The sequence below is a fragment of the Chrysochloris asiatica genome, unplaced genomic scaffold, assembly GCF_000296735.1.
Source record: "Chrysochloris asiatica unplaced genomic scaffold, ChrAsi1.0 scaffold00019, whole genome shotgun sequence".
Taxonomy (NCBI): Eukaryota; Metazoa; Chordata; class Mammalia; order Afrosoricida; family Chrysochloridae; genus Chrysochloris; species Chrysochloris asiatica.
Genome location: NW_006408537.1, coordinates 29,610,211 through 29,630,732, shown reverse-complemented (window position 1 = coordinate 29,630,732; position 20,522 = coordinate 29,610,211). Strand labels below are relative to the sequence as shown.

At 35.8% G+C, this 20,522-nt stretch overlaps 1 protein-coding gene across 1 annotated transcript in view; it reads left to right on the top strand.

Moving 5' to 3' along the window:
* The window catches only part of TMEM30A (transmembrane protein 30A), a 45,282-nt gene extending 30,055 nt beyond the window's left edge, over positions 1–15,227 (top strand). Inside the window, 5 exon segments of the mRNA XM_006835762.1 lie at positions 1,928–2,035; positions 8,584–8,671; positions 10,842–10,988; positions 11,938–12,144; positions 14,589–15,227. Coding sequence (XP_006835825.1) covers positions 1,928–2,035; positions 8,584–8,671; positions 10,842–10,988; positions 11,938–12,144; positions 14,589–14,782 — 744 coding nt within the window. The 3' untranslated portion in view covers positions 14,783–15,227.
* The last annotated feature ends 5,295 nt before the right edge of the window (positions 15,228–20,522 follow it).

Sequence of the window (20,522 nt, the reverse complement as noted above, 5' to 3'; positions counted from 1 at the left end):
TTTGACATCCTCCTTTTTTTTACTGGCCCTCCACTTTTTCAAGTGTGATGTCCTCCAGGAACTGGGCCCTCCTGATCATATGTCCAAAGTACAAGAAACGAAGTTTCGCCTTCCTGGCTTCTAAAGAATATTCTCGCTGCATTTCTGCCAAGACAGATTTGTTTGTTCTTGTGGCAGACATTTAGATTCTATAATTTAGGTTTAGGGTTCTATAGGATAATCACTGAACTGCTAACCTCAAGGTTGGTAATTCAAACCCAGCAGCCCTCCTAGGAAACCCTATACAACAGATCCACTGTAAGTTGGAACTAGCGTGACTACATAGTAACAACAAAGGTGGATTTTTATAGTCCTGGTTGCCATCTAGTGGTTGTATTGTTCTTGTACCTAGATAAAAGGAGAAAGCTGCCTTTGAATGAAAACCGTTTTGAGAGAAGACAAGAATTTAGTTTACTTTGTTTCAGCAGTAATGATTTATAAATAAAAGGCATCTTCAGTGGAAAAGGTTCTTTTTTTTTTTGTAACATGATGGGCAACTGTAAAGACACATTAGTGCTGCTTTTGTCAGAGTAGACAGAATTTTTAAAATGTAAGAAACTTGTGATGGTATAGAAGCTCCATTAGTTTCCTCTCCCTTTAAAAATGCTTGTTTCATAATTTTTCATCTGCAAAGGTGATCATCCTCTGAGTCTTTCGCCTGTGGGCTTTGTATTACAAACCCAAACTTTGAATTGGACTAAAGCCTTTCCAGGCAACTTTTAATTGAGGATAAGAAAGTAAACAATGGAGGTAGCAACCAGAAAGGAGAAATGTGTTTTTTAACTTCAAAACTTTTAGTCATTCAAGATGGCTTCTAAGCATCTTCTAAATAATTATGGTGTATGTACATAATCCTTTCTGCTAAATTGGTTCAATTATAAATATACTGAAGTATATTTCTTGATTATTATAAAATGGTTCATTAGATACTTCACAAATTTACTAACTACTGTTACTATGAAGTCCTGGTGTGGTGCTGTGGATTAATGCGCCAGACTGCAATGCTGTTTGAACTGCAAGATTGGCAGTTCAAGCTCACCAGTTACTCCTTGGAAACCCTATATAGGGTTGCTATGGGTTGAATCCAACTCAATGGCACTTAACAACAACAGCAACAATTACTATGAAATGGATGGGCAAAGTGGCAGCAGCATCATTAGGCTCAAGCGTGGCAACAATTGTGAGGTTAGCCCAGGACCAGGCAGTGTTTCGTTCTGTTGTGCACTGGGTTGCTAGGAGTTGGTACCAACTCGATTGCACCTAACAACGACAACAACATTACTGTGAGGTCCTGGTGTGGTGCTGTTGGCTAATGCGCTGGGCTGTAAGGTCCATTTAAACCGCAAGGTCTGTGATTCAAACTCACTAGCTGTGCCTTGAAAACCTCATACAGGGTCACTATGGGTCAGAACTGACTCGATGGCACTTAACGACAATTATTATATAGTTTCCTGTTGAGTAATTTACAAAATACCGCTGTTAAAGTTCTGAATTTATTTGGATGATAAATGAAAATTTGACCATTATTTTTCTTAAAGGTTGGTGCTAATTAGATGCAAGGCCAATCTGCAAAAAATTTTAAATTAAAAGTATCTCAGAGTGGGTCTGTAGGTTCCTTGAGGGTTGTTTTATTTTGTAAAATATAAATAGTACGTCTTTGAATCTTTAAGGATATTTTCAAAGTTTACTCCTGGATATTTATAACATGCCTTCTTTATAGTTTATACCATTTCAAATTGCTGAGTTTTAGTAGATTTTATCCTAGTATCTGTTTTTAAATGATCACAAATTCCAGACTCATAAAGTGTAAATTACTTATTAATGTATACTTGAAACCAATTATAGTTAATTGTTTTTATAGGAAAACATTTTCCCTCTGTCTCTTTAGGGCAATGTTTTTATGTACTATGGACTGTCTAATTTCTATCAAAACCATCGTCGTTATGTGAAATCTCGAGATGATAGTCAACTAAATGGAGATCTTAGTGCTTTACTTGTAAGTAAAATGATGAATTGTAAAAATGTGCTATATATGTAACAAGCATGTGTGGTAACTGTTAAATTAGAAATGTTAAAGTGTTTAATAATATTAAGATTAAAATAAAGAACTACTTGTCATTTACAATTGTCATGGTAAGGACTTTTAGTTTAAAAAAGTTCCTGAAATTTGCATAGCTTAATGGTTTCCTATAAGGAGCTCTGGTAGCATAGTGGTTACGAATCGGGCTGCAAACCTTAAGGTTAGCAGTTCGAAACTACCAGCTGTTCTGCGGGAGCAAGATGAGGCTTTCTGCTCCTGTAAAGATTTACAGCCTCGGAAACCTTTACAGGGTCGCTGTGAGTCAGAACTGACTCCACGGCACACAACAACAACAACAACAATGGTTTCCTACAGCTAGAGGACATTTTCTTTCTGCTTGTTTTTAATAGAGTTATGTGGAATTTTATTTCTATTTACTGTATTTTGTAGTCCTGGTGTGATGCTGTAGGATAAGCACTGGACAACAAGGTGTGTTTGAACTGCAAAGTTGGCAGTTCATACATACCAGCTGCTCTTGGGAAACCCTATACAGGGTCGTTATGAGCCAGAACCAACTCGAAAGCACTTAACAACAACTACATTTTGAAACAGAATTTTGATGATATAACATTCTTGGTATATACGTTTATTTGGGTTTGTTCATTATTGCTACATTACGTAGGGTTATGTATCCCAAGTAGTTTTTCAATTTCTGGGATTTTTTTTTTTTTAAGTAAAAATAGACACTTTTCATCTTTTAACTTGTGGGATGCCTGAGCAATAGAATTTAAAGAGTGATTTGCTTAATAATTGCATGAGGAACTTATTGAAAATACTAATTCCAGACTTTTGGTAAGAGTAACATATCAGTGTCTGCAGGGATAATGCTCTAGAACACCTGTTTTTAACAAGTTCCTCTTTTAATGCCTATCCTGGTTTGGAACCTATGGACCAGGGGACTGTAGTTTCTTGACTGATGATTTACTTTCCATAATAGTCCTTGTGCCTCTATATTTTCTATCATTGCTGGCAGTGCAGCAAAAGTTCAGAAGCCCTGAGCAATTTAGACTTCTATTATCTCTTAAAATTGCCATAGTGTGCCTAGTAAACATATAGCTGCACTAGGTTGTCCTCTGGTTTTATTGCTTATGGCAGATGTGTGAGGATCTTAAGAAATGCAAGTCTATTTAACGATTGTTTGTCATCCTCAAGGTGTTTTGGTAAGGTCTGACATATTTTGCAAACCATGTGGGATTTACTCTACTCTAATTAATAGAACCCTGGTGTGGCACTGTGGGTTAATGCGCCAGACTGCAAAGCCTTTTGAACTGCAAGGTCGGCGGTTCAAGCTTACCAGCTGCTCCTCGGAAAACCCTGTATGTGGTTGCTATGGGTTGGAATCAACTCAGCGGCACTTAACAAGAACAATTAATAGAACTCTAGTATGGAGTGGTTACGAATTGAGATGCTAATCTCACAGTTAGCAGTTTGAAACTACCAGCTGTTCTGCGGGTGAAAGATGAGGCTTTCTGCTCCCATAAAGATTTACAGCTTTGGAAACCCTGTATAGGGTCGCTATGAGTGGGAACAGACTTCATGGCACATAACAACAACAGCAATGAATAGAAGGTGGTATGCTTTGAGATGTACTACGTTTCTAGAGTTTTTTAATTTACCAGATGTATTCAATGAACCAGAAGTGGTGATTGAATTACAATTATTTCATTTAGGTACATACTCAATTCAAGGCACAAGAAGCTGATTCTTAATTTACAAACTTCAAGCAAAACTTTTAGATTAGACTAAGAATTGGTGGACTTTTTCTAGAAAGGGCCAGAGGATCAATATCTTTATTTTGGGGGGTCATATAGATTCTGTCAGAACTCCTCAACTGTACCATTAAAGCGTAGCAGCAGCCATAAAAACGAAAAAAGCCAAATTCGTTACCCTGGAGTCCATTACAGCTCCTTGTGACTCTGTGTATTACAGAGCAGAACTGCTCTATAGGGCTTTCTTTTTTTATTATTATTAATGTTTTATTGTAAATTATGTGATAGTTGACATGGGAGAACATTAGCTTTACATTCATCCTATTGTATATTGTTATATTTCCATGGTTACAGTCCCCTCCATGCATCCTCCACCAACCAAAGGGTATACCCTGAAAGTCTTTCCCCGGTCGTCAGCACACAGCCCCTCTCCCTCTCCGGGTCCAAAGTCCCCAGCAGCTCCATCTCTCCATGTCATCGTCTCTGCCTCCATCTCTGGCATCACTATTTCTATGGGTAGGGTCCCATGGACCTCCGCTCCTGGACTTCAAAGTCAATCACTCTCCTCCTCTTGCTACAAAATGTACACCTTCACATTTCCAACCCTCACAGTCAGTCCTGATAGTAATTATTCACTATTTTACCACATGAGTGCTATCCGCATCTCCTTTCATCAGTCCCTGTCTATCCTGTTTATTGAAGGGGTGGGAATGATCCTCGCTGTAAAGATTTGTTCCTCTTTTGAGCCACTGCATCCATAGGTGTAGGTCAAGTTCATCAAATTGTACCAGATTACTCTTTTTTCCCTCTTTCTTCTAGCTAAGCTCTGATCATCCAGCCACTGAAGCCAGGTCAAGTGGGTATTATCTGCAGGTGTGGGTGTTCATGTGCTTATGCTCTATAGGGCTTTCTTGACTGTAATCTTCATGAAAGCAGTTTTTTAGGCCTTTCTTCCTTGTATTGCTGCATGGCTGTGAATTTAGGTTAATAGTCAAATGCAAACCATTTGCAAATCCAGGGACTTCAAAGCAATCATGTTTTTATTAAGTACCATTGAGTCAGTTCCAACTTACTGCAACTCTGTATATAGGGTTTGAGGTGCAGCAGTGGAGGTGGGGGTAAGGTGGGGAATGTTGTGGGGGTGGGAAGGGTGGGGTGGGGTTTGAACCTAATTGAGGTTAGCACTTCAATACTTTTATTCTACAGTGCCACATACCACACCGGGACTACTTTTCATTGTTGTTAAGTGCTGTCAAGTCAGCTCCAACTCATAGCAATCCTGTATCCTTTCAAAGAAAGGATAGGCTGTGTTTGAACTGCCAACCTTGTGGATAGCATTGCATTCCTTATCCTATAGCACCACAGCAGTACTCCGAAAGTAGTCACAGACTATTTTCAGTAGGTGTTTTGTTGTTGTTAAGTGCCTTCGAGTCAGTTCCAATTCTGAGTGACCCTATATAGGGTATCTGAGGCTGTAGATCTTTGCGGGAGCAAGAAGGCCTTGTCTTTCTCCCTCAGAGCAGTTGGTCAGATGAACCACCAATCTTGTGGTTCATAGTTGAGTGCTTATCCTGCAGAGCCACTATGCTCCCAGTGAGTATGGTGGCATTGTTAAGCGTTGGCAAGTTAGTTCCGACTCGTAGTAGCCCTGTATAGGATTTCCAAGGAGTGGCTGGTGGCTTTGAACTGCTGACCTGTGGTTAGCAGTCCAGTACTTACCCTACAGTGCCACACTAGAATTCCCCAATGAATGTATTGTCTTTGTTATTGTTAAATGCTATCGAGTCAGTTCTAACTTATAGTGACCCTATCTTTATACAGTTTACGAGGAGCAGCTGGTAAGTTTGAAGCATCCACTTGCAATTTCAGACCAACCTTACAGTCCAGAGCTTATACTACAGCGCCTGGACTCTAATAGGTGTTGTTGTTAAGTGCCATCAAACCATGATTCAAACTGACCTTGTGATCTAGCGCTTATCGTACAGCAATAAAACTTTAATTACTAAAAATGGTGACCTGCAGGCTGACATATGCTGGCCCCTGAACTAGAAAAAGTGCAGTTTTATGAGAAAGTGACTTTCAAAAATTCTCAGAGGATAGATTGACATCCAGTTTACTTTGAAAACAAATTTAGCATATGTTTGTCTTGAAATTCATTGTTTTATATTCTTATCTCTAATGCTCTTTTGGCCTGACTGCCCTAAGGGCTGTGTTTGCTGCTTCTGGTGTGATGCTGTAGGATAAGCACTCTACTACTGCACTGTGGGTTTGAACCCCAAGGTCACTAGCTCAAATATACCAGCTGTTCCTCGGAAATGAGTTCTTTATGAGTTGGAACTGACTCAACAGCACTTAACAACAACAGCAACCATGTGCTATGATAAAAGTAATCTGCCCACTTTGAGAGTTAGCATTTCATTTGCTTTGAATGCACTTTTTATTTTTCCCTGCAAGTTTTCTCAAGGCTTGCTTTATTTTTGGTGTCCTTTGAAGCAAAATAACGTCTTCTATTTAAGACTACAGAGGAACCTTGTATTTATTTTCACTTAATCTGTACCTTGTCAGTCACTGTCCCCACCTTCTGTTCTCTTACATCATTAAATTATATTTTCCAGAATAAAGAATACATTTCCCAGCTTTCTTTGCAGCTATGCAAACTTTTCTCCCCACATCACCTACTCTTGCCCCTTCCTGCTAGGCCATTCGTACATAACAGCTTTAGTAATCATTAAAAAGGTATATAAATACCACTTCCATACATAAAATTTTTCAGTGGTTTATTAGTATTTAGAATAAAATCTCCAGTTGAGATGAACTCCAATCTCACCATGTTCGTTTTCATTCTCGCCGTGCTCTAGTACATTCCTCTTTTATCAAGTTGTTCTTCAGTGGCATATGCTGTCCCTTTTGGGTAAACCATTTCAGCCTGCTCTTCACATGATTGGTTCCTACTGTCCTTTAGGTCTTATATGACCTGCTCTCTACAGGTATACTTTTCCTTACCATAGAGGCCACTCCCACCCCCCATGTTCACATAGCATCTTCATAACATTTATTATAGTTTAAAAATTTCTATTCATCTGTCTTCACAGCTACACTTTAAGATGATGAGGGCAGGCAGTATAACTTCCTTTCTTGTATTAGGGAGTCCTTGCGGTTCAAACCAACTTTGCGGTTCAGTGCTTATTTTACAGCACAACACTAGAATATGAGATAAAGTAATAAAAATGAAAATCTCCATGAGTCTATTAGAAACAAGCAGAAACAAAATGTCCTCTAGCTGTAGGAAACTAGTGCAGGATAATTCACTGGACTACAAAGTCAGTTTAATCACAAGGTCAGCAGTTCAAACCCACCAGCCACTCCTTGGAAACCCTAGACTGGCTCGTTATGAATTGGGACTGACTTGACGGCACTTAACAACAACAGTAGTCATTGCTTAGAGTTCTTGATCTTACACACTCAGCTGTTTAGTAAGGTTGGAAATTCTAGTCCACCTAGAAGTACCTTGGAAGAAAGCCTAGAAATTTACTTGCAAAAACTGAGACATTGAAAATGGAGTACAGTTCCACTCTAAGGTATATGAGGTTACTGTGAGTTGGAATCTACTCAAAGGCAACTGATTTAATTTAGCCAGTAATTGTTAGTTATATGTGCCATCAAGTCAGTTCTGCCGACCTTGTGGTTAGCAGTCAAATGCTTCTCTTACTGTGCCACACCTGGAATCTAGTGTTTAACACATTAAATATAAAGCTGCCTTCAAGTCAATTCTGACTCATGGCAACACCATGTCTGTCAGAATAGATCTGTGCTCATCAGGTAATACAGGAAACACTCATATGCAGCCAACTATATACGAAACAAAGTGCTGGTGGTGACGTAGGATAAGCACTGGATTGCTAACTACATACAAGGTTGGCAGTTCAAACACATCACCGCTCCTGGGTTCAAACATATCTTTGCTCCTATAAAGATTTACAGCTGTGGAAACCATATGAAAGGTTGCTGTGTGTTGGATTCAACTCAGTGGCACCTAACACAAACGACATCTATGAAACAAGAACCGTGATAAAGGAGTGTATTTCTATAGGTATACTTCTTTATCATGGCTTTTATTTCCGTTTTAGATACGGATTTAACCCACAATTAACAGAATGTAAGCTGTTGTAGTTGAATATGATCATTTTGTAAGTGGTAAATCAAGGAACCTGCTGCTGAAGGCCATATGGTACATATTTGGAACTAGAATCACTGGTCTCTTTATTTCTAGTTTAAACTCTATTATGCCGTAACTGAATTGACAGTAAACTGCTTTTTAACTTTTCTTGGACAGAAAACTCTCTGTGGGGACTCTTTCTATATTGACACTAAAATTTAAATGAGGTCAGTTTGATAGATATATTTAACGTGGCTGACTGTGTACCATCTAGTTAGTTCCAACTCATAGTGACCTTGTATCAGGTTTCTGAGGGAGCCTGCAAATATTTATGGGAGCAGAAAGCCTCATCTTTCTTCCACGGAACAACTGGTGAATTCAAACTGCTGACCTTGCGGTTAGCAGCCCAGCATGTAACCCACTAAGCCGCCATGGCTCCTTGCATTTATAATAAGATAAAAATATATATGATAAAGTGTGTATGAAAAGTTAATGAAGCAGCATTAAGGAATACATTTTGAGTATAGTATTATTTATAGTTTGTATGCATTACAAGTGAGAAACAGTAATCTTTCTCTTCTTTTCCTTTTAAAACTCAGAATCCCAGTAAGGAATGTGAGCCTTATCGAAGAAATGAAGACAAGCCAATTGCTCCTTGTGGAGCTATTGCCAACAGTATGTTTAATGGTATGATATATATATATATAAATGTATATAATTAAAACAATCTTCATAATACATTAGAGATATGATCATCTAATAATAAGCATAACTGAAATTTGAATACGTTTAAGAAAAGTATATTAATTAGATCTTAAATGAGGTATTGTAATACTTTATAATGCTCTTAAGCATTATATTTTGAGAATGTATTTTTATCTCTGGAATGAAAGTAATTATTGAACAAAGCAAAGACATTTCTCCTAGTCTTCCTATTTCACATGAAATAAAAGCCAGGCTGCCTTTTGATACCAATTTTGGTTGTTTATACCATTAAAAAGGAGCTATAGGAGATAACTTAAGAGTAGTACTGTCCAGTATAAATGTAATATGAACCATAAATGTGAGTAATGTATATATATGATTTTAAATATTCTAATAACCACATTTTAAAAGTAAAAATGGGCAAATAAATTTTAATAATATATTTTGTTTAACCCAGTATATCTAGTATATTAACATATTAATGTTAATCAGCATATGACTTATTAATAAGAATTTTTAGTTTTTTTTCTTATACTAAGTCAGTACATATGAAGGACTTCAAAAAGTTTGTGGGAAAATGTAATGAAAAAAGAATGGAATTTTCCACAAACTTTTTTTTTTTTAATGTCTTCCTTTTTTCTTTTAAATTGTAGCTTTCTCTCTCTCTCTCTCTCTCTCTCTCATATATATATATAGTAAACATTTGCCATTTTTGCATGTACAGTCCAGCCATACTCCCCATGTTGCACAACTATAACTGCTATCCATTTCCAAATATTTTTTTCCTCACTCCTTTCTTCTTTTCCTTCCCCCCACTTCTATCCTTTCCCTTTTTTTGTTTGTGGAAAACTTTCCAATGGTTTGTCCTAATGAAAAAAGAAGTAAGACTGTTTACTTTCCAGTACATGAAAGAAAAAGAAAACAATTGTTTTTCTTTCTTTCTTCCCTTTCATCTTTACTTCTTTTTCCATCATCCAAGTTAACATGTATCTACACTCTACCTAGTGAATAATTCTCCATTCCCTCCCACCCTTGCTAAACATCTTGAAATGTTTATTATAGATTGAAAGCCTTTTCTTGACTTTTTATATTAGTGGTCTCATACAATATCTGTCCCTTTGCAACTGACTAACAGCATAGTGTCCTCCAGATTCTTCTATGTTATGTGATATTTTACAACTTTATCATTATTATTCAGTGATGCTTAATATTCCATTGTTTATATGTACCAAAGTTTGTTCAATCACTCCTCTGCTGATGGGCATCTAGACTGTCTCCATTTTTTTTGCTATTGTGAATAGTGCTACAGTGAACATGGGCATTCATATACTTATTCGTGTTGTGGCTCTTATTTCTTGAAGATAGATATCAAGTAGAGAGATTATTGGGTCATGCGGTATTTCTATTTCCAAGCTTCTGAGAAAGTGCTATACTATTTTTTTCCACAGCAGTTGCACCATTTTATAGTCCCACCAGCAGTGTGGGAAAGTTCTGTACTCTCCACACCCTCTCCAACATTTGTTTTCTGTGTTTTTGAACTTTGCCATTAATACTAGGATAAGATGATACCTCATTATTGTTTTGACTTGCATCTCTTTAGTGGCTAGTGGGTGAGCATTTCTTCTTATGTTTGTTGACCACTAAATGTCTTCTTTGGTCAAGTGTCTATACATGTCCTCTGCTCATTTTTAAATTGGATTCTTTGTCCTCTTTTTGAGGTATCGTAGTGTTCTATAAATTTTTGACAGTAGCCCCTTGTCTTCTAAGTCATTGCCAAAAAATTTTTCACGGTCTGTGGGTTTCCTAAAAAGTTCTAAACTTTTTGAAACCCTCTTATATTTATTTGGTACAGACACATTTCAACTGTTCAGTAGCCATATATGGCTAGTGACTACTGTATTAATGCAAACAGAAACAGATACACTAAAGCTATTTATGACTGTATTACTTGGGTCATAGGAGAAACTGATTTACCTTGCTAATTGTTGTTATAGTTAATTCAGACTTGAATAACCAAAACAAAGTATGCCTGTTATGACACAAATACTTTTGGGAGCTAATACCAGATTCTTTCTCATGTCTTGTAGAGTAAAGCAAGTGTTAACAGATTTTCAGTAGATAATAAGCAGTATTTTTCTGTTCTTGTGTTTAGATACATTAGAATTATTTCTGATTGGCAATGAATCTGATCCTACACCTATTACTTTAAAAAAGAAAGGTATTGCTTGGTGGACAGATAAAAATGTGAAATTCAGAAATCCATCTGGAAGTGATGAAAGTCTAGAAGAACGATTTAAAGGTAAAACACCACAAGTATCTAAGAAACAGAAACTTTTAAGAACATAAGTTAGGAGTTTTAATGATGTATCTTAATTTTTTTAAATCTTAAGAATATTTTAAAAACAAGCTTACTTTTCACACTTTCATACCAAGTTAGTAAAATGTTGTTGTTGTTAAGTGCCATCAAGTCAGTCCCGACTCATAGTGACCCTGTGTAGTGTTTGCACGGAGTGGCTGGTGGGTTTGAACTCCTAACCTTGCGGCTTTAGCAGTCTAATGCTTACCACACTAAAATTCTAAAGGAAATAATATTTGTAACCCGGAATGAGTTTATGAGTTTATCTGGTGTTTCTTATGCATATTTTTCAGCCATTGTCTTTTAAAACTATGGTATGTTGTTGTTGTTGTCAAGTGCCCTCACGTCGCTTCCAACCCATAGCGACCCTGTAAAGGGTTTCCAAAGAGTTATTGGTGAGCCTGAACTGCCGACCTTACAGTTCAAACAGGTTTGCAGTCTGGCGTATTAACCCACAATGCCACACCAGGACTCCATGGTATAGCTTATTTTAAACAAATCATGATTTGTTTCTAGTTTTGATGTTACTTATTATTCAATTAAAATTTTTCCTAATGTGTGCTATCTTATTTTCATAATGTAATGCTTATTACCATTATATCTTTGTATTATATAGTCTGCCTTTTGTGTATACCCAATATCCTATTTCTAGTATTCTCTTGAGGTATTGTCAACCATTTGTAATTTTTTGTTAAATTGTTACGTGAAGAATTAGTTTCTATCTAGATTTTAAGATGTTCTTAGAAATGAATATATTTATACATTTGAAAGTAAGAAAAATATTGTGTGTTGCATACCTTTATTTTAGTACAGACTTTTCATGAGATCCTTCATAGAACTGAATATTTTGTTCTCACCACAAACTTCCCCCCCCCTTTTTTTTTTTTTAAAGGTACAGCAAAACCAATAAACTGGCTTAAGCCAGTATACATGCTGGATTCTGACCCAGATAATAATGGGTTTATAAATGAGGATTTTATTGTTTGGATGCGTACTGCAGCATTACCTACATTTCGTAAGTTATATCGTCTTATAGAGCGGAAAAATGATTTACATCCAACTTTACCAGCTGGACGATACTATTTGAATATCACATACAGTATCCTTTTTTGGGCTGCGTATACATGTTTTCATAGAACTTGAAGAAAATATATTTCAACCTTAATTATATGAAATGGTACTTTGTGCTTTAGTTTTTTGACTTCTTCGTTTTCATATGCTTATATGTGTATATATAAATAGATATATTTTAAATTTTATACCTTTTAGTTTATATTTCCCAAAAAGTCTTCAATTTTTATATGCTGTGTTCTAGGGCTTGAAACATATTGTTTAGTAAAAAGTTACTTAAAATATAGATGTTGCTGTAGGATAAAGCACTGAACTGCAAGGTCAGTTTGAATCACTAGTTCAGTGGTTCAGACCCACCAGCTGCTCTTTGGAACCCCTTGACAGGATCACTAAGAGTTGGAACCGACTCTACAGCACCTAACAGCAACAGATCTCTTTTTACAAGGAAAATTTTAATTGAACTTAATTCAGAGTCCAACATTTTACCTAATGTCAAATAAATGCTGGCAGTACTGAGCTGGTTAAATAAAAAATTTTGAATACTGAAAATCAGTGTTATTTACATCAATATAATTCATAGAGTAGGTATTGCTCTACCGAAAGTATCAAAACATTTTTATCATTAGCTGTATTGTTCTACATTAATAATTTTTTTTGTATACTTTTTTTTTAAGCTAATAAATAAAATTTATTCTGTTCTGATTATACACTAACACTGTGCTAAGTACTTTTCATGCATTATTTTTTTAATTCAAGCAGTAGCAGTATGAGGTAAGTTTATCTCATAGTAACAGATAAGAAGACAGGAACAGAGGTAAATTTACCTAAGACTGCACAGACAATAGAGGAAACATTGAGGTTCAACTGCAAAAGCCATGATTTTACCATTAGACACCACCATAGGCTGCATCCTTAACTAGTTCACTCTGAATGACCAGTCATATGTGATTGCATGCCATGGCTTCTCTAGGAGGGAAAAATAGAGCATTTCCTTTTCATCTTAAAACAGTCCCTTACATCTTATAATTGCCAGCCCATAGTTTATAAATATCAGTAGTGAAAAAATTCCTGAGTATTAGCATTTTAAATGTTTGCTAATCATCTTTTTGCTTTTGATTTTGTTAAAATAGATTAGCTACAAGTATAGTTTTGGCTTTAAAATGGATTAATAAATGGCACAATTACTGATCCAGATTCAAAGTGGGTTTTTTTAGATCCTCGTCTCTTAATATTGCACCTTAGAACACAGCTGACTATGGCCTAATAGTGGCAAACTGAAAGAGACCAAGTTTTTGAAACTAGGCCCACATAGGAGCTGTTTTGGACAGACAGACCCAGCTTAGTACTGATAGAAAGAACGTATATCCTAGGTATATAGCCAAAACACAGGGCAGTTCTGTCACAGCATCTAAAAGATCTGGGAAAGAGAAAGGGCGTATACTAGCCTGTAACCCAGACAACAATACAGGAAAGTCTATGGAGCAACCTGGGAGTTCTTAGCTGTATGAAAAAAAAAAAAAAACAGACACATTATAGCTATGACGTCTATAGCAGGAACCTAGGTACTGAAATGAAAGCAAAGCTGTCAGGAGGAATGGAGGGTATGGAGCAGATTGACAAGACAGGAGTTTGGGACTGCAAAACATCAAGACTTTAATTAGCAAAAGTGAGTATAAGGCGGAAATTGGGTATTGAAAACAAGGCAGAAACCAAACTTTTTTAGGGTTGGAATACAGAGAAATAAACTAGTCTGAGTGATTTGATACTGTCTCTCAGAGTATTAAGTACTAAAAACCACTGCTTTTGAATCAGTTCCAACTCAGCAACCATATAGAACAGAGTAGAATTGCCCAGTAGAGTTTTTAAGTTTGTAATCTTTATAGAAACAGACTGTCACATCTTTCTCCTGTAGAGTGACTGGAGGGTTCAAACCACTGACCTTTCGGTTAGCAGCCAAGTGCTTTAACCACTGCTCCATCAGGTTCTGTTGTTAAGTGCCGTGGAGTCAGTTCCTACTCATATAAATAGGGTTTACAAGGAGCAGCTGCTGGGTTTGAACTACTAACCTTGTGGTTAGCAGTGCAGTGCTTAACTGCAGCACCACACCAGGACTACTGACTAAATTTGCTAAATCACTCTCTCTAGATAATACAGTTTTTGTGATTCAGAACATATGGGTAGGGTGCCTATGTATCATTGTTGTTGCTGTTGTTAAGTGCCATCGAGTCGGGTCCGACCCATAGCGACCCTGTACAGGGTTTCCGAGGGTGTAAATCTTTACGGGAGTAGAAAGCCTCATCTTTCTCCCGCAGAGCGGCTGGTAGTTTCAAACCGCTGACCTTAAGGTTCGCAGCCCGATTCGTAACCACTGTGCTATTGTACAAAAGAATTAAGCAATTAAATGCCAACTTATAAATTATATTTTAAAAATTAAGCAACTAGAAATGGAAAGTCTTCCTATACACTCTGCAGATTACCCGGTACATTCTTTTGATGGACGCAAACGGATGATCTTGAGCACTATTTCATGGATGGGAGGAAAAAATCCATTTTTGGGGATTGCTTACATCGCTATTGGATCCATCTCGTTCCTTCTGGGAGTTGTACTGCTAGTAATTAATCATAAATATAGAAACAGTAGTAATACTGCTGACATTACCATATAATTTTATATTCTGAAAAGAAATCTACTGCATGTGCATCAAGGCCAGTCCTATTCAACCTAGCTTCTGAATGCTAATGTTCGGTTAGTATGTCACTTTTGAAGTTGGCACATAACTTTTTAAAAAAACAATCTTCCTGTGCTTCTTCCTTATGAAAATGACTCTTGAAAATATGATGGATATAAAGTAAATAGCTATATTGATAATATCAACACTGTAACAGCTGAAATGGCATTCTAATTCTTGCTTTTTATTGGGACAGGCCATATGATGCATAGAGCCCCTTTCATGTGAAATGCGTCTACTGCTTAAATGTTTATGCTCTTTGATAATATTATATAGACATGTGATGCTATATATGTGAGCCTATTGTATGAAGAAAGGTATTACAAAATGTATGAGTATAATGACTTGTCCTTTCAGGACTCAGTTACAGGAAGATGAAGAAAGACCAATCTAAATAAAACACTTCATTTTCATGTGTCGTGTGTAAAGGCTTAAAGTACCATCTTTGTTGAGGTGGTTCATGTATTCAGTGTATCCAGTAGAGTTCTTTGTCAAGCTTAGCTTTGATTTAAAAAACAAAAACAAAGGAAAACATGTTTACTGTGTCTAGCATAGAAATTAATGGTTATGTCTAAAGAGTTCAGGTAGGTCTCAGGTAGGAGAATAAAAAATTTCTCTTTTCTTTTGATTAAGTTGTTATAATAAGGAACTCCAATTCACTTGAAATGTTTTTACATGTGATCATTTCCCTTGAAGCTTATACTTTTGTAAGGGAAGAAAGAATATAGGTGAGATGGGAAACTGCATGGCAGACCTTCATCTTCTGTTTCAATTATAAACCAGATGTAAATTCTCAAAGGAGACTGTTTTCATTCTTGTGGTATTTTAACATTTAGAAATTTACTTTAGCATTGGAAATACCTCAAGCTATTTTAGTTTTACCAGGTAAATATTTTGACTTAAGTACTAACATATAATATTCCAGAACATTTTCAGAAGTTACCTAATTTTTCTCTATTTTATTCAATTTTTATGTATAAGTCAAATATGGATGTGTATGCATTTCTTTTTCATTAAGATAATAATTACTTTGGTTGGTTATCCTAAGACATACTTTAAAAAGAAATTCTTTAACTTTTCATAGTTAAATTCTGGGGACTTAGGAGTATGTATATGACAAATTATAATATATATGGTTGAAGTAATTTTATTTTCTACCAACTTGAATTATTTTAATATTTCTTATTGAATAAATGCTGTAATTAGTTTGCTATGAATCTTAAAGTAAATGTAAGTTTATATTTTCACATGAATGAAAACGTATGGTTCAATCAGAGGTGATTAATTGTATTGAAATTCATTTTCTTTACTCAACGCATATGTTTGTATAGAAGAATTCTTGTTTATTCAGAATTTGTAGTGCTTTCACTCAGTTGTATTTTAAATCAAAAGGTCTGGTAATGTATCCATTTTGATTAATATATGCTTTTTAAACAATAACAACAAAAAACAATGTAATGGTTAATTAAAAATGTGCCACACTTCTTAAGTTTTGTATAAAATACAAACTTCACTTAAAAGAACTTGTAGTTCATAAAGATTTTTAAGTGGTAAGACTTTTACTTGCATGAGGTCTTTGATGTGTGATTATCCAGAAGTTTCTGGGTACCTAGGGTAGTCTTTGTCTAAAAATATTATTTTGTCAGTCAGTTATTTATTCTGAAAATTGTTACTCTTGTGCATGGCCATTTATTTTATGGGATATATTATTGGGGCAAGGGTGTTCTTCCAGCCTTTCCAGATTGAATTTGTGCAGTTTAAGGAAGACTGCCATCCTGCATATGTTTTTCTAATAGGTGGCCAAGGGTGCTGCTAAGTGAAATTGAAGAGCCTTCCCAACACTTTCTCATTTGTGGTGAAAAGAAATTTTAAAATATATTTGTGGAGTTTTGTCTATATTACAAATACATTGATAGCCTAAGCTCCTCCCTGTCCCCTGCTATTTGAACTTCAAGGGATGCCTGTTGCCTAAATATAAAGAAAATGGAACATTCTTATGGCCTCTGTGAAGCATGAGGGGGGAGGAAGACATTTCTAAAGGCTTTGTGCTATCTCTTGGAAACATTTTAACTTTGAAAAATTAAATTACATTTAAATATACTTAGCATTGAAGGATGCATTAATATGTAATGCATATTAATTTATGTGAAAGTAATTTGACATATGAAAAGTTTCCCAATTGAAGAAATTATGCAGTAAGTAAAAGCTAATAAATTTCACTGAGATTATAAGGTAGTTTAGAGATCGATTGATAAAAATAACTGTACTACCAAATAGATGAGGACTTTTTCAAGAGGAGAGTCAAGTGGAATATTATTTATCAGTTAGTGTCAGTGTTTATTTGTAACTTTGATTATTTTAAAAGAAAAATTTCTGTTAATATGTTCTGTATTAATAAAAATGAAAACAAAATTTGCCATGTTCAAGTGTCTTGCTAAAAAGTAATAGAATTCTAATGTTTCTAATATTTGGCACTAAATTTTAACCCATGGTCAATGATTCCTGGGTTTAAATTTCCATGCCTAGATTTCATTAAGTGTCATTCATAATAAGTTGAAGTCCTGGTGTGGTGCTGGAAGATAAGCACTCAACCTCAGGTCTGTTTGAACTGCAAGGTCAGCAGTTGAAACTCACCAGCCACTCCTCATAGAGTTGCTGTGAGTCAGAACCAACTCGACGGCACTTAACAACAACAACAGCTGTTAATACCCATATTTGTACTTATTAGCCACTCTCATAGCTTACCCACAAGATCTATGTATTTACTGAGAAATATCTTTCTTTGCCAAGAATTGATCAGCTTGTCTTGTCATGTGAGTTACAGACAGCCTAAGATTGATACTAGATCAAATGAAAATATCTATCAAGTAGAAAATAAAAAGTTGTTATAGAGATGAGGATGATGAAATGGAGCACACATGAAATGCAAAGCCTGACTAGGAAAGAGAAGCAGCTGAGAAGTGAGGAATAATGAATGTTGGTTAACTTGCTACGTTCTCCTTTATGGAAAACACAGCCTTACAATTTTTGCATGTTACAGTGTTGGTTGTATTGTTCTTTGTGAACATCCTATTTGGATGGGTGAATGGAGGATAAAGGAATGCAATTACTGTACCTGTTACAGAAAAACTTTGATGCATAAGTGTCTGTTGCAGAGTTTAGATCTAATAAAGGATTTAGAACTATCTTTTAATCCTTGTCCCATTCAGTTAACAAAAAAATTATACTTCCTTTAATGTCATTTAAAATTTCAAAATAAATATTGTGTCTAAAATCAAATTAGACCATGGTTACCTTCTTTCCTTTTGTATCATTTTTCCTGGAATTAATAACGATCTCATTTTTAACACTTATATAACTTTCTGTAAGTCTACCTTAAAATTTCTCCAATTTCTTTATCAGGTCTACCTGATAGTGTCCATAGTTCTGAAGGATTTGCCATTAAATATCAGGTAGTTTGATTCTGTTTTTATTACAGATATCTGTCTTTTATGTCTGTACTGGTGCTTCTTTTGGCCCACTATAATTTTTATCCTGTGGCATGACTTCATATTGTCTCATCTTCCTGTTATGGATTTACTGTGTTTTTTTTTTTTTTTAATTTATTCTCTTGTTTATTGGAGTACAACCTAAAACGAGTTTCCTAAGAAGTGGTAATGCGAGAAATATTTTCTGAGACTTTGCATATTTAAAGTATCTTTATCGTACCTTTTATTCAGTGATAATTTGATTACACATTGAAGTTTAAATTAAAAATCGTTTTCCTCATAATTTCAAAGTCATTGCTCTATTCTCTTCTAGCTCCCATTGTTGCATCTGTGTCAGTCAGATGATGGCCCTCATAGATAGGTGCTTGATTTTCTTCTCTCTGAAGTTGTTCAGGTGGTTATTGTCTCTTTTCTTTGTAGACTATTTCTTTAATTTTATCTTCCAACATTATCTTCTTTCTATTTTTTCTTTTTTTTTTATGTTTTTATTGTGAGCTGAGTGATAGTTTACATGGGAGAACATCGGCTTTACACCATCATTTCATTGCAGTGCTTACAATTTCCTCCGTTCATCATCGTTTAACAGTATTTGCTTCCATCCCCTCTGTTTTTTTTTTGAGAGGGGGATTGTACACAAAAACACTCGGTAATATATAATCATTTAAGCAACCAAAGGGCACATTCTACAAGCCTGCCTTCTAGCTGCCAGCACCTAGTCCCTCTCTTTCCTTGAGCCCAGAGTCCTCAGCTGCTTCCTCGCTCCATGTCCTCATCTCTGCCTCCATTTATGGTGTTGCTGCTTCTCTGGATAGGGTCCCACATTCTGCTTGTGCTCTTCTCCCTTGATGGTCCAAGGGTCCCCTGTTTCTGGACTGTAAGATTAACTCCTCCCCCATTTTTGTTACAAAACTTCTACGTTTACATTTGTGAAAGTCGTAATTAGTCAAGATAACAATTACTATTGAATCATAAAAATCTTAACCCCCATCTCTCTTTACCAGACCTGTCTAGACAAGATAAAAACTATTCAGTGGGGACTCTACCGTCCCCCTGCACACTCTTAAACTCAACTCCCTCTTGAAAACTTGTAAGCCAGTTACTTTGTGCCTTTATTGCCTTCTACTGATTTTAAAATACATTTTCTTATGTTTCAATTTATAAGACTATAATTTATATTCTGCTTTGAAAAGACCTTAGTTGTTCCAGGATATAATATCTTCTTTCTGATTATATATATGGGCACATATATAGTTTGTTTCCTACTCTGTTAACACGAAGATTTTTGTTGTTGCTGTGTTTTAATTTTAGTTTTTCATTCACCTCTACTTCTGACTAGTCTTAGCAATCTGTCGTATAGGACTAGACACTAAGACTAACTGAAAGCTCTGTTTTCCTGGGTTGTCTTTGACAAGTGGTTAGCTTCACTAGCACAATGTAATTTTTAAAATGCTGCTCATTTAATTATTGGATACTCAGTTCACAATAAAATGCCTAGATAAGGAATAAATAGTTAAGAAGTCACTATCTGTAGTTGGAACACATTTAGAGAAACACTAAAGAAGGAAAAGGTCAAAATGGATGTCAGAAGAGACACTGAAACTTGTTCTCCAGCAAATGGAAGAACTGAGGAGGTACAAGAGCTGAACAGAAAATTCCAAAGGTCAGTTTGAGAAGATAAGAGTCAAATATTACAACAAAATGTGCAAAAATCTGGAGTCAGAAAACCAAAAAGGAAGAACATGCTCAGCATTTCTCAAGCTAGGGGAACTGAAGAAAAAAATTAAGCCTCGATTTCTGTTTTGAAGGATTCTCTGGGCAAATTATTGAATGATTCAGAAAGCATCAAAATAAGATGGAAGAAATACACAGAGTCATTGTACCAAATGACATGGTTGATGTTCAATCTGTTTCAAAAGGTAGCATATGATCAAGAGCCAATGATATTGAAGAAGGAAGTCCAAGGTGCATTGAAGGAATTGGCAAAGAATAAGGCACTAGGAATTGATGGAATAAACATTGAAATCTTTAAAGAAAGTGAGGCGGCACAGGAAACACTCATCTATGCCAAGAAATTTGGAAGGCAAATATTTGGCCGACTGATTGGAAGAGATCCGTATTTGTGCCCATTCCAAAGAGAGGTGACCCAACAGAATGTGGAAATCATCAGACAATCACTTTGATGTCCCATG